Raw genomic sequence first — 13,675 nt, forward strand, 5'->3', positions numbered from 1 at the left:
TCTTCCGATCTTTTCGGAAACACAAATTAGCGAGTACATTTTGTGTATGTTGTAAGTTATGTATTTGTTTACGAAATCGAAAAAAAGTCAATAAATTCATATAAACATAAAATTTAATTTTGACCGGTAGGGGCGCAAAATGCGTTTCTCTTAATGAGACCTATGAATGGGACTGCCAATCTAAAAATTGTCTTAACTTTTTTTTTTTTCAAGTAGTTTCGCATGTATATTTTAATTGGACATTTAATACGATATTAATTATTTCTGAAACACAAATTAACGAGTACATTTTGTGTATGCTGTAAGTTATGCGAATGTTTGTATTATTTACAGGCAAATCTTTAGTCAGCTATATCTTTGGGGGTGGGTCCTTGACGGGGTTTTTTGTAGTCCTACTGAGTCTGGTTGGATCATTCAGCGGTGGAGCTGTGGTGGCAAAGAAATATTATAAATACAGGTAAGGTGAAATGCTGCCAGTAACGCTCATTTAAAAGCCAAAGTGAAAATAAAAACGATCTTCAACTCTGAAAATCGTTTTTTTCCTCTATTTGAAATATTGTAGTTGCCAAAGCTTAACATTAGGTTAGCTACGCTAGCTAGCAGGCAAGTTTAACGTCAGTGTTTTGTGTGTAAATGTTTAATGGTACGTTGTTTTTAAGTGAATTAGGTCGTTACCCAAATAAACCAAATAGCTAGTCGGTGTATTTATAGCCACGCTGGCGTTTAATCTCACTTTTTCTGCTTTTTTGTTCTCCTGGAGAGGAATGTGGGTGAAGGGTCAGAGTCGTAGCAGGGCTGGGCAGGGGTGACCCATATGTCACGACGTATAATACGTCATAAAATACTAAATATTCAAACTTTTTTATTGTTAAACTGAAGAAAAATTTAATGTAAAAAAAAGTAATTTTATTTGAAAGCTAGTTAGTAACCTCTGCGAAGAGCAAATTGCTAATGCTAATCATTTTAGCTTCATAGCCCTGATGCTAATAGCTAACTGTTCAACATGATTCTGAGATTAAGTATGTGGGATTGTTTATGACGGAGAGCAGTTTGTTTTCCTGTCCCTCGCTGACTCAAGCGTCTCCAGTTCAATTATTCCCCCCCCCAATACTTTTAACAAGGTTATTGAGCCTGCTGACATCTCTGGTCCTGATGCTGTTCCTCCAGCAGGCAGTAGACTGCACCTGCCACCACAAACTAATACAGATCTCCAGAAAATAGTCAGTCCCTTCTTGTACACAGCGTCAGTGTTGCTCCAGTCCAGCCAGATGATTAGGAATACTTTTAAGTAGTTGCATCAGTCTATAAACTTCCCCTCAACTTTTTCATGTTTACGAAATAAATTTCAAAAGGTCATTTTATGGAACGTTATAGATTATGTTTAAAACAAACATTGTACATGAGTTTTTTAAAAAGTGTTTAACGTCAATAACAGTTTTTTTCTCTCATATAGAACAGAATGGCTTCCATGTTGCTGAACACGATGCGGACCTGCGTGGTTAGCCCATCCTGGGCAGCACGCTTTGGTAAGTTGCCCCAGTTAGGTTATTAGTTTAACATCTAGAATATATTCTACAAAAAAGGTCAGCTGTCACAAATGCAAACCAGCTTCCAGCTTCCTCTAATGTAATGTAATTCCTTCCTATAATGTAATGCAGTGGTAGTAAATGTTTTTAACTGATACTGAAAAGGTTTTGGTGTGTCTCACAGGTACACGTGCTCTCAGTACAACAGCACAGCTTCAGGCTCAGGGTAAGGAATTGCTTTAAAATATACCGTAATTTAAATTAGGCTACAAGTCCATTTTAGTATATTAGACTGTTTAAAATGTGAGAGAAACAGTTGAGATTTTTATTCACTTACCGTAAGTAAAAGATTACAAGGAGCCTTTGTTCTCCTTCCTTTCTCACTCAAAAGTAATTGTATTTTATCCAAAATGTCTTGATATAAATGTTTGGTATTAGTTTGAGCTGTACTGCTTGAAGATAATTTATTTAACTGAACAGAAACATAGAAACCCCACTCCCCAACAGTACACGTTAGGATCAATAAGACGCCATGTTTATTTTCTCAGTTCAGACAAAAAGCAAGAAGACACTGGCCCGACCTGGTGTGAAGAACATAGTTCTGGTGGAAGGAGTTCGAACGCCTTTCCTGATATCTGGAACCACGTATGTTTTTGTTTGCTTATTATTTTATTTACCGGTACTTCTTGAAATATGTGCTCTCCAAGTTTTTGTCTAGAAGCTGACTACTTAATTATGATCCGGATGTAAAATCTACACTTGTCATTTAAACAGTGACTTGTTAAAGACAATTAACGTGTAAAATGAGTTTTTTATGGAATTTAATTCTGCTACTTGATGAGAAAATGTGCATTTTGTTTATAGGTATGCTGATTTAATGCCCCATGACCTGGCCAGAGCAGCTCTTACGTAAGTGTGTAACTGGGGATTGTGGTAGCCAAGTGTTTTTATGACTAACTTTATTTTTTAACTGGGTATGTGTAGGAATCTGTTAAAAAAGACAGGCTTACCCAAAGATGCCGTTGACTACATCATATATGGAACAGTCATTCAGGAGGTCAAAACCAGCAACGTGGCACGAGAGGTAATCTACAAAAACACTTTGATGGATTGTACTGTAAGCTCAAGAGCAGTTTGTTATACAGGTGCATCTAAAACAAACCAGGATATTGTGACTAAGTTTGTTTTTTTGGGGGGGGGGTTGATCATTTCAGAAAGTGAAATTCGTACAATATGTAGATCGGAGATATTCAACTGGTGGCCTTTGGGCCAGAATTTAAGTTTGTACCGCTGATGAGTTCATTAATAAAAATAAATCAGAAAGCATATAATTTCCACAAGGTTACCCAGCATGCTTTGCAGCTCACAGTCTCTCTTCACAGAGAGAACTTTGTGAGTTCAGGGTAAAATAAAATAAAGTTAAACAGAGACGCACATCTTTATTTTAATCTGGGGCCTACAGCTACATCAGTGTTTTGGTGTTAATAAAGTTTAATTAAAATAAATAAATTAGCAGAGACACGAGTCGAAAGGCTGCGCGCTCTTTCTCGTGCTGCATGGGGGTTTCTGATAAACTGATCATATCGGTGTGTGATCGCCCGCGAGCCGTATTAAACGACAACAAATGGTTTTATTACTGGGGGATTGTTGATGACGACGCACAGCAGCTTTGTAGTTAGTTCATAAAACTAGTTCACCACATAGGATTGATTAAATGAGTTAATTCATTTCAGGAGATGTTCGACACGCACCGCGCTCGCTTTCAGCCCAGCTGAGTTCTGCTCCGCCTCTTTTGGTTCTTCTCAAAGCTCACACCTGAGCCCATGAACTTTGAGGAAGAACTGGTCTGTGCAGCCATTTCACTATAAATGAGAACTGGTTCTTAATGGACCCACCTGGAACAGCAGCATGTCGGTCACTCGGGGAACATCAAAAAAGGGTCGACTTTTTATTTTTGTTTTGAAAAGCATAAAGATTTGTCAAGTCAGACATGGCAGAATAACATTTGTGCTAAATAGGAGGCGTAGTGTGCCATTTTTTTTAAATATTGTTTCACATTAGAATATCATTACTTTTATTGCAAGGAAATAAATCTTGAAATGTAATTCTTTGAATGACACTGTTGGGTTCTGTTTATAGCATTTATGATTCACTGCAGCAAAATAAATTAATTGTTCAGTGCCCTGAGATGACTTCTGTTGTGACTTGGTCGCTATATAAATAAACTGAATTTAATTTAATTCAGATGGTAACAGATCATTGTAATACTTGATTTATTTACATAATGGCTTTAAGTGCTGGGTGTCCGGCCCTTGAGCTGCTGGCAGGAAGTAACCGTGGCCTGAGCAGTTTAGTAGAATAACCTTGTTATTATCATTACTGTGGTTTTCAAATAATGAAAAACTTCAGTCTCAGAACATTAGAATATTCCACAGCTACCTTTGGCAGTGTGGACGAGCAGAGTTCTGCTGGAAAATGAAATCAGCATCTCCATAAAGCTCAAATATTTCACTGTGCAGTGAATCCATAATATGAGTTTCATTTTCTGAAATGATTGACAAAAAACATGGAACTTTTTCACGATAGTCTAATTTTTTTGAGATGCGCCCTTGTATGACTCTTTTTTTTATCAAGCCAATCATGTGTGTAAACTGTGTCTGGCTTTTTTCCCTCAGGCGGCACTGGGAGCAGGCTTCTCCGACAAGATCCCCGCTCACACCGTCACCATGGCTTGCATCTCCTCCAACCAGGCCATGACCTCAGGTATGTTTCTACCCATTACCCACTCTGAGCCTTATCTTTTTTAAATTTTGAGAAGGATGAAAATCGTTTTTTACTCATAGACTGAATGAAAAAGCTGCAAATTTTCCATTTTATTGATACAAAACAACTCGAAGCTGGACAGAGACGATGAATTCTTTTTGGCTGCGCCTCTTCATGTGTCTCCTTCTCTTCCACCTACCTCCAGCCGTTGGGATGATTGCTGCAGGCCAGTGTGATGCCGTTGTTGCTGGTGGGGTGGAGTTCATGTCAGACGTTCCAATCCGTCACAGTCGAAAAATGAGGAAGACGATGCTGTCCCTGAACAAGGCGAAAACCCTCGGCCAAAGGCTTAGCCTGATCGGCAGCATCCGGCTCGCGCATTTCTCTCCAGAGGTAAGCACGTGCAATGTGTTCACATCAGATCATGGAATTTCCTCTTAAACATGTCTGACTGTGTGTCGGCAGCTTCCTGCCGTGGCCGAGTTCTCCACAGCTGAAACTATGGGCCACAGTGCGGATCGTCTGGCTGCTGCGTTCGCCGTCTCCAGACTGGAGCAGGACGAGTTCGCTCTGCGGTCTCACACACTCGCCAAAAAGGCTCAGGATGAAGGGCTGCTGGAGGACGTCATTTCTTTTAAAGTGCCAGGTAGAACCTTCTCTGACCTGACGTTACAATAAATCAGACAAAGAGTAGATGATTTCATTTTTCTAGTTTTGATTTGTGTGTTTGAGGGGTGAGTACTTGTATGATTGTGTTGTTGTTTCTGGTTTTTATTGTCTCTAGCAGGTGAATTTTATATGATGTCTAAAAAAAATGCAGTGTGAATCCTTATTGCAGTAGAACTTGCTGAAAAACAGCTGAAATTAGCTAAAAAAAAAAAAAAACATGCTGAAAAGGTAGAACAAGCTTAAATTAGCAGAAGAAAGCAGAAAGAACACGTATTTGCCCAATTTGGTTGAAAGAAGCAGAAATGAGCACAAAACAGTGGAAATTATCTGGAAAAAGCTGAAATTAGCACATGCACAAAAACCCAGCTGAAAGGTAGCTTAAAAAATCAGAAAGAAACTTAAATTACCAGAAGGAAGTGGAGAGAGCGTATTTTTGCAGAATTAGGCTGATAAAAGTTTAAATGAGTGCAAAAAATGTGGAATTAGCTGAAAAAGCTTAAATTAGCATAAAACAGCTAAATAGTAGCTGAAATAACTTAAACTAGCATAAATAAGTTGACAAAAGCATAACGAGCTGAAATTAGCAGAAATAAGTTAAATAGGCTGAAATTACCATGAAAAACTTGAATTTATCTGAAATTAGCTAAAAATGGTAAAAAAAAAAAAAGGTAGCTGAAAAGTTAGAACAAGCTTAAATTAGCAGAAGAAAGCAAAAAAAAAACCACATCTGCCCAATTAGGCTAAAAGAAGCAGAAGCGAGCACAACAAACGTGGAATTTATATGAAAAAAGCTGAAATTAGAAAAAAAAAACCAGCTGAAAATTAGCTAAAAATTCAGAAATACTTCAGTTACATGAAGGAAGTGGAGAGAGCACGTTTTTGCTGAATTAGACTGAAAAGAGTTTAAATTTGTGCAAAAAAAAAAGGTGGAATTAGCTGAAAAAGCTTGCATTAGCAGAAAAACAGCTAAATAGAAGCTGAAATAACTGAAACTTGCATAAATAAGCTGACAGGAGCAGAAAGAAGTTAGAAGAGTCACAAAAATCTTGTAGTAGCAGAAAGAATCTAAAAAGAGCACAAAGCTGAAAAAACGGTGAAATTAGCCGAACGTAGCTAAAAAACAAAGTTTAAATTTGCACAAAGAAGCTGAAAGAAGCTGAAGCAGAACAAAATGTGAAAGGAGCAGTAAAAGGTTGTAAACAGATCTAAAGATTTGAAGGATGTAAAATGAGCTCAATTCATTTCCTATTGGGGAAAAAAGTGGCAGAAAGGGCTAAATATTTCAAAAAGCTAAAGTTGCACCAATACCAAACGTCACAGCAGGATCGTCCTGAAAGAGCCGAACGTTTTGATTTATGGTTTGTTGAAATAACACAAAAACTGTGGAACGAGAAAGATGCCAAAAAACTTAGGAAAGAAAAATTGATCGCAAACATTCACATCATTTACTGTTTCTGTTCATAACTGATAATATTATGGATAGTTGGTTGGTAACAAAAAGTCTTTTTATTCTTCACATAGTCTTTGATGATGATGAGTAGTCATGATTTTAATTTTTTGTGGTTTGGACAAACATACCAACTTTTTTTTTACATTTTTTTCTTCTGTTGTTTGTTTGTTGGACTTCTAGCCAGTAGCCGACCTGCAGGTCCCGTCAGATTTGTTTGTTGGAGCCACTGTTTCACCTGAGAATAAGAATAAAACCTATCAGCTTGTTGTGCTTTTATTAAGGACTCCCATTAGTCTTTTCCTTTAAAATGCTTTGTCCAATAATTATACCTCACGCTGACAAAATTAGATGAATAACTTGTTTGGAAATATGATAAAAGTCAACTATAAGAGTTGTCTGTCTTTCTTATCATTGCTGTTTGTATTAGGACCGTACATACTGCTTTTTGTTTGTTTCCAGGTCGGGATATTGTGTCAAAGGACAACGGCATTCGTCCTTCTTCCATGGAGCAAATGGCCAAACTGAAGCCGGCCTTCGTTAAACCTCATGGCACCGTCACTGCTGCCAATTCCTCCTTTCTGGTAAATACAAACGGTGCCGTCCAGCATCAATAACAAAAACACTGCGTGGGTACCAAGTGACCGTGTGTGCTCAATTATGTTTACACTGCATGCAGCGTAAACATAAACTTTTTTTTTTCTTCAAATCTGACAGACGCTTTCATATGTGGTACTAAATCAGTTGCATAATCATTATTTTTTAAAGCAGTCTAAACAATCATGACGCATTTCATTTAACTTTTACATCATGGAAGTCGGGGTTCGCTGGTCGAACCAAAATGTTGTTTATTTGTCATATTCAGGTTAACACAAAGTCAACAATGCAATGAAATGATCAGGATGAGAAGAACCGATTCGACTCTCTAAAAAAAAAAAAAGAAATACTAAAGCATGTAATAAGGTTACAAAATAAAGTACCAAAAAGTGAAAAATAAATGCACAGTAATATTTACAAGGTCCAAAAGAACTATAGTAAACAACAACTTGTTATAACGGTGCATGTAGGATGAATAAGTATTTCACAGGTAGTAATATTAGTTTAAATTCACATGATATATACTGCACATAACTAACATAAACTACACATGTTGTGTGACAGATTATTGCACAGGTAGTGAGTAACATTGAGATGATGGTGATAATGTAGTGACATATATGATGCAGTCACATAGTGCAGCAGCAATAGACATATTGGGTGTCACAGATGTGGTTTAGTGCAGTTAGGTCAGTCACGGTAACAAATTTTGCTGGGCGATTAATTGTCTCAGAAATTATTGCGATAAATGATAATATTGTTTGAAATTTGACAATAATTAGTAATTATTGTCAAATTTAAGAAGAAACGTTGGTTAATTTTTGAGTGTAGTACCTTTTTTGACCACTGGATGGCAGTTTAAGACTGTTTGAACCGAAAGATGGATAGTGAGGGAGCGAGCAGCGTCCCTCTCTAAGAAAAATGGGAGGGAGGCCCCTTGACATGACATGGGCTGTCTCTCCTTCCTGTTTTTCAGTTCTCAAAATGGCGGACGCTCGGTGTGGTTTGAGCTCTTTAGCGTAGCATTTTTCACACAAAGCTTTTAATTTAAAAAAAAATCAGTAAACAAGTTCTCAGCTTCTTTTTGCAGAAAAAAACAAGTTTTTAGACGAAGGCACGGGTTTCAAACGTGAATTTTGGAGCTTCGACAAGACGGAGAGTTTTCCTGAGGTCGGCCTGTTAGCTTAGCTCGTAGCTTAGCTTCTCAGCTTAGCTGCTTTTGTCAAGCTATAACACGATTTTGGGCGGTTAAAACAGGGGGGACGGGTCAATGAAGAGCACCGGAGTTGATCCTTTTATCATCCAGTGTCTTCAGAAAGAGAGAGATATGTTGAAACGATAAAGCTGATAAATGAAAATGAGGTTGATAATTTTCATTTATCATGCGATTAATTGATTTATTGTTTATCGCGACAGGCCTAAGTGCAATGTTGTCAATTGTTCAGTATTATTATCTAGAGTTCAGTAATCTGACAGCTTGTAGGCAACAAGTGTCTTTGAGTCTTTTCCTGTGAGATGGGAGGTTCCTGTATCGTACGTCTGAGGGTAGTAGATGGAAAGTCCTTGTGCTGGGCTGTGTATCAATATTAGCGTGACGGGATCAGTACAGAAGTTCGTTTCTACTTTTTGTACGTCGCTCTCGTTCCAGAAGTGCAGTTCTGCACCGCAGGAAGATCAAATACAAACACTGGACAAAACGAGCACGGTCCATAATGGTGGTTTCTGGTTGCACAACCACTTTAGAATAGATACACACGTGCTAACATACGTAGCATCCATAATTACTTCCGTAAACACACCTTCCGTGCATGCAGGTCACTTCAGGACGGTTCGCCCCGGATCTGATGGCCGTCGTATTTAAGTTATATGAAGTACCACCAAAATAATAAAATCTGAGCAGGTCACGTAGCCAGAGATACACAAAACACAATAGTTAGAAATGAACTAGTTTTTCTGTAATTACTTCCTTTTTTATGCCTTCTAAAGCAATTCTCTAACATTCTCTGGCATTTAGAAAAATGTTCCTTGACCTTTTGTTGCTTGACTGTAAAGAGTTTGTTGTTTGTTTCCTCAGACTGACGGGGCCTCTGCGGTGCTCATCATGTCTGAGGAGAAAGCTCTCGCCATGGGTTTCAAGCCTAAAGCATACCTCAGGTATCGAAACCCTTCCTGTGTTTAAGAAAAGCCTGTGTCGCTCCATTATTGATACCTCAGATGTTTTCACCTGCGCATCTTCCTCCTGACAGAGACTTTGTCTACGTATCTCAGGACCCCAAAGATCAGCTGCTTCTGGGGTGAGTTCTTTATTCTTGCTGTGATGTTTTAGTATTAAGTATTCCACATATCCTCATGGCAGTGTGTTTTTACATGCACATATTGGAAGAAATAAAATATCGCTGGCTGTTATAAAGTCAAGACTTTCACTTGTGATCATTTATGGGAAATTTAAAGTAAAACTTCTTCTGATGGACTCCTGCAGGCCTACGTATGCTACACCTAAAGTCCTGGAACGGGCCGGCTTGTCTTCGTCTGATATTGATGTGTTCGAGTTCCACGAGGCATTTGCAGTAAGTCCCATCAATGGATGTGAAGATAACAAGCTGGAGTGATCCATCAATATATTTTTTTAACTTCCTAGTGTCATTGTCTTTATGTTAGTCTATTACAGATGTTGGTGTCTTAGTGAAGCACGATTTGAGAGCATACTCTTCATATTTGGATCTGGAGAAGTCAATTTTCTGTTTGATCTATGTATGTATTTGTGCTTTCCAGGGTCAGATAATGGCGAATCTGAAGGCTATGGACTCGGACTGGTTTGCTCAGACGTACATGGGCAGGAAATCAAAGGTAAAAACTTGCTGCTGTTCAGCTCAGGACAACAGATCCATGCAGCACACGTCTATTTCTACAGCAAAAAATGGTCGAAGAGCAAAGCTGGCAGCAAATTTAAACATGGAAATACAATAAAGGCAATGAATTTAGTTTTTAATAAAACTTTTAGAAAGTTGTTTTTGAGTAAACCCCATTCAAGATGGCCACCAAAGCTAAGCGACCTTAGCTTGCACAAATTCGGCCACAACTCGTTTAGTTTTACACATCCTAAGATAAAAACAGTGTTTTAGTTGGTCAGAGTCATTCCCAACACAATCTGAGCTCTACACATCTTTGCTTAACATTTTGTCACTGTCAACATGTCTGTTAGCCAAATATCTTGTTAACCACTGGACAGGCGGGACTCAAAAAGTCATTGTTGGTTGTGCATCTGCAACTCATTAACATTTGATATAAGCCAAGTTCGATATAAGCCGTTGTAGCAAACAGAAAAATGGCTGCAACACATTCAGTGTTGACGACATCCAGCAGAATGTAACGTGGTAGTTGCTGAGAGTCGTCCACTGTCGGTGACTGGAAGTCAAGGAAATGACTTTGCATTTTCCACACAGGGAAAACTCGAGGAATCGGAACGCTGATCTGCTGATCAAAAGAAGATCTTTGAGATTTTAAGTATTAATGCTGGTCTTCTAGTATCACTGAGTCCATGTCTGCTTCAGTGTACATGACACATGCATCCTCACTGATTGGTTATTGTGGCTTTTTCATATCTGATGTTAATGTAATTAATTATAATGAAGGATTGCTCGTACTGTAGGCCACAGTATACTTACTGTATAAGTCGCATCAGTCCAAAAAAGACTAATAAAGTGGAAAAAAGCATAAATACGTCGCTTCGCTATACAAGTCACTTTTGTTACACGTCACCGCTGACAACTCAGAAATGTGGGCCGGTGTTGTGCCAAAAATCGATTGGCTGCCAAATGGCGGCCGCCGGAGGACTTTAACAAGATTAACACTTAAAAACAATTATTTGTTTGCTTGAAGTTACAGCGAAGGTGTGTCTCAGTGGAACTTTTCTTTAATAAATGCACTTTAATGGTCAAATCAGCTGCATTTTAAAAGCCGATTCACAGAAGCGGGAGTGCGCAGAGGGAGGACCCCTTGTGCATTTTTTCAAAATTTAACAAGATAACTATCTAAAACAATTATTAGTTTGCTCGACATTATAACAAAGGTGTGTCTCAGTGGAACTTTTCCTTAATAAATGCACTTAAATGGTCAAATCAGCTGCATTTCTCCTGGGTGGCGCGGCGAAATGCAGCTGATTTGACGTTTGCTCCAGGAGTTCCAGAGCGAGATGAAGGTGGCTTGGTATGGCAAGCAAAGTGTCTCATTAATAGCCATTTTACCTATTAATGAGACACTTGGCTTGCCATATTGGTCGGGGGCCCTCTAGTGGCTGAAAATAGTAGTGTTCCTGTTTGACATGACTGTGATGAGGAAGAGGGCCGGCACCAGAGGAGGTGGCGTAAAAGACACCATCTTAGCACCAACATAACTGGTTTGTTCCACTTTGGAGTAAGCTGTTTGGGGGAAGAGTCAGTTTTGTGTTGTGTGTTTCCTTGACTGATGAAGCCTTCTGGATGGAAGGTGAAATGTTTCAGCAAAAAAACAAAAAGAAACTGTCCAGATGACCTGACTGAAAATTGTTGGATAGTATACCTGGATTATTGAGCATGGACTTTGTTGGTAGTGTTCAATATTTTCCACGTCTGAATGAATGAAATCGTCAGATCGCAGCCAAGAATTGTTATAAATATGAGAAACAAAACATAAATATGTCGCTTTGCTGTAAAAGTCTCAGGCAATTTATGCAAAAAGGTGCGACTTATACAGTGAAAAATACGGTGCGGTCTTTGAACGTGGCTCTGCCCACCACCTAAGACGCCGAGTTCTGAGCCCTTCGTGTGACTGAAGGACCTTCAGAAATGTCAGGATTTACTCCGAGGGTGGTGTTGAATTCAGGGACAACTCCTGCAACGCGGTGAACCCTGTCAATGTATTTTCTGAGCCTGGCGTCTCGCCGGATCTCACAGTTTTACACGAGATGGTTCATAACGTCATTTACAAGGTTTCACCCAAACCTCTGGTTCTCCCTCGTGTGTCGTCACAACGAGGTTTCAGTTGTAAAACCCTGGAAATCAAATCTTGCATCAAGAAATGATCGTCGGCTTTGTGTCTCCGTCACACAGACGTTTCAGTTTGTTCAAGTTTGTGTGAAGCTCAGGATTGAGGTGAGTCTTGTGCTCTCAGGTTGTGGCTCCTCCCATGGAGAAGTTCAACATGTGGGGGGGCTCCCTGTCTCTGGGGCACCCATTCGGCGCCACGGGCTGCAGGTTGGTCACCACCGTGGCTCATCGGCTGAAGAAGGAGGGGGGGCAGTACGGACTGGTGGCAGCCTGTGCTGCAGGAGGACAGGTAACTTTACCTTTTCTCCCTTTAACTTGAACTAAACAATAAACACGGAACTTTAAATGCGTTTACTTTTCCTCCTCCTTTGTCCTCCAGGGTCATGCCATGGTGGTTGAAGCCTACCCGCAGTAACGCATGTTCTCTAATCTAGATCCTAATCTTCATCGTGATTGCTGTTAACGCACTCGGTAACATTGGAAGTGTTTGTAAAGCACCACTTTGCCTTGATGGAGCGGGTTGAGGACGGGGATGTGAATGTGTTTGAAGACTCGTGTAAACTAAACCGAGCTCGGAGGCCGTTCAGATTAAAGCAGACGGTTTGCTTGGTTTGTAAACTTCTCGTCAGCGTCGTCTCTGACTCTAATGTAACATAAAGTTTAAGAGCTCAGCCGAGCCAAGGTGATCGTAACGTTTATAAATGCTGTCATGTTTTTTATTTCTTACAGACTGTTGGAATTAAATGGTGTGATGATTACGACTAAAACAAGTCTGAATCTTTTTATATCAAGAACTGTCTAAAAGATATTTAACAGCTCAAATGATGCCCTCCGACAGGCATCGGCTATTTTAAAGTCCGTTTTACAGCAAATGGTCCTAAATCGAGATGCACGATATTGGATTTTTGGCCAATATCTGATACTAATATTTTTCCCTAGACCTACTTACAGAGACTACATATCTTTATTCATGATATTTACTCTCTAACACAATGACAACACTCAATCATACAAAAACAAACTTTATATATCGGTGAGTTAATGTGATGGAATGGACGATATTTAACTTTATCGCTAATATCGTCCGATACCATGCCGATAAAATCGTGCGTCCCGAGTCCTAAACACCAATATTTACTTCATATTGTAAAAGTGAAGGTTTTTTTTTTAGTATTTAAAATGTGTTTCTATTAAAAAAAAAAAAAAGTTTTGTAATTTTAAATAGTTTATATATAAAAAAATAATAACTTTAGCTAACGTTCATCAAAGTTAAATTAAATTATGAGAAACAATTCGTCCTGAGCTGTAATCAAACCAGAGAAAACAAAAACTCCCGCGGTGCAAAAGTTTAGTTTTTAATGACAAATGAAAAAACAAACAGCTTTTATCGTGTTAATGTATTTTTTTTAATCTAGATACAAGTTGTTATAGTTTGATCTTGACGTTTAAATGTTTTCACATGCAAAGTCAGAGGGAATGCCTATTTCCAGAAAGTAAGCCAAAAATGTCCTAAACTTGTTTTTCTTTGTCAAAACTAATTTGATGCATACATAGATACAATTATAACTAATGGATTTAATTCCATTCATGTAAGGAAAATCTATAATTTGATACCAATCGAGCTGTTAGAAGGAAATTATACAACTAAC

General features: G+C 38.7%; 1 protein-coding gene across 1 annotated transcript; it reads left to right on the forward strand.

Annotated features, from left to right (window-relative positions):
- The first annotated feature begins 386 nt into the window (after positions 1-386).
- hadhb (hydroxyacyl-CoA dehydrogenase trifunctional multienzyme complex subunit beta) lies at positions 387-12,787 on the forward strand. Its single transcript, XM_037685612.1, has 16 exons — positions 387-457; positions 1,454-1,526; positions 1,711-1,752; positions 2,075-2,171; positions 2,391-2,435; positions 2,511-2,610; positions 4,202-4,289; positions 4,495-4,682; positions 4,755-4,935; positions 6,868-6,989; positions 9,077-9,156; positions 9,249-9,296; positions 9,482-9,569; positions 9,775-9,849; positions 12,151-12,315; positions 12,406-12,787. Exons 2-16 carry the CDS (start codon positions 1,460-1,462, stop codon positions 12,439-12,441), a joined length of 1,422 nt encoding a protein of 473 aa, XP_037541540.1. The 5' UTR covers positions 387-457; positions 1,454-1,459; the 3' UTR covers positions 12,442-12,787.
- The last annotated feature ends 888 nt before the right edge of the window (positions 12,788-13,675 follow it).

This window comes from Nematolebias whitei, chromosome 12, assembly GCF_014905685.2.
Source record: "Nematolebias whitei isolate Nwh7 chromosome 12, NemWhi1, whole genome shotgun sequence".
NCBI classification, from domain to species: Eukaryota; Metazoa; Chordata; class Actinopteri; order Cyprinodontiformes; family Rivulidae; genus Nematolebias; species Nematolebias whitei.

Coding starts and splice junctions, on each gene's coding strand:
- hadhb (XM_037685612.1), top strand. CDS start 1,460: ATGGCTTCCATGTTGCTGAACACGATGCGGACCTGCGTGGTTAGCCCA. Junction 4,936..6,867: donor CATTTCTTTTAAAGTGCCAG/GTAGAACCTTCT, acceptor GTTTGTTTCCAG/GTCGGGATATTGTGTCAAAG. Junction 9,157..9,248: donor AAGCCTAAAGCATACCTCAG/GTATCGAAACCC, acceptor TCCTCCTGACAG/AGACTTTGTCTACGTATCTC.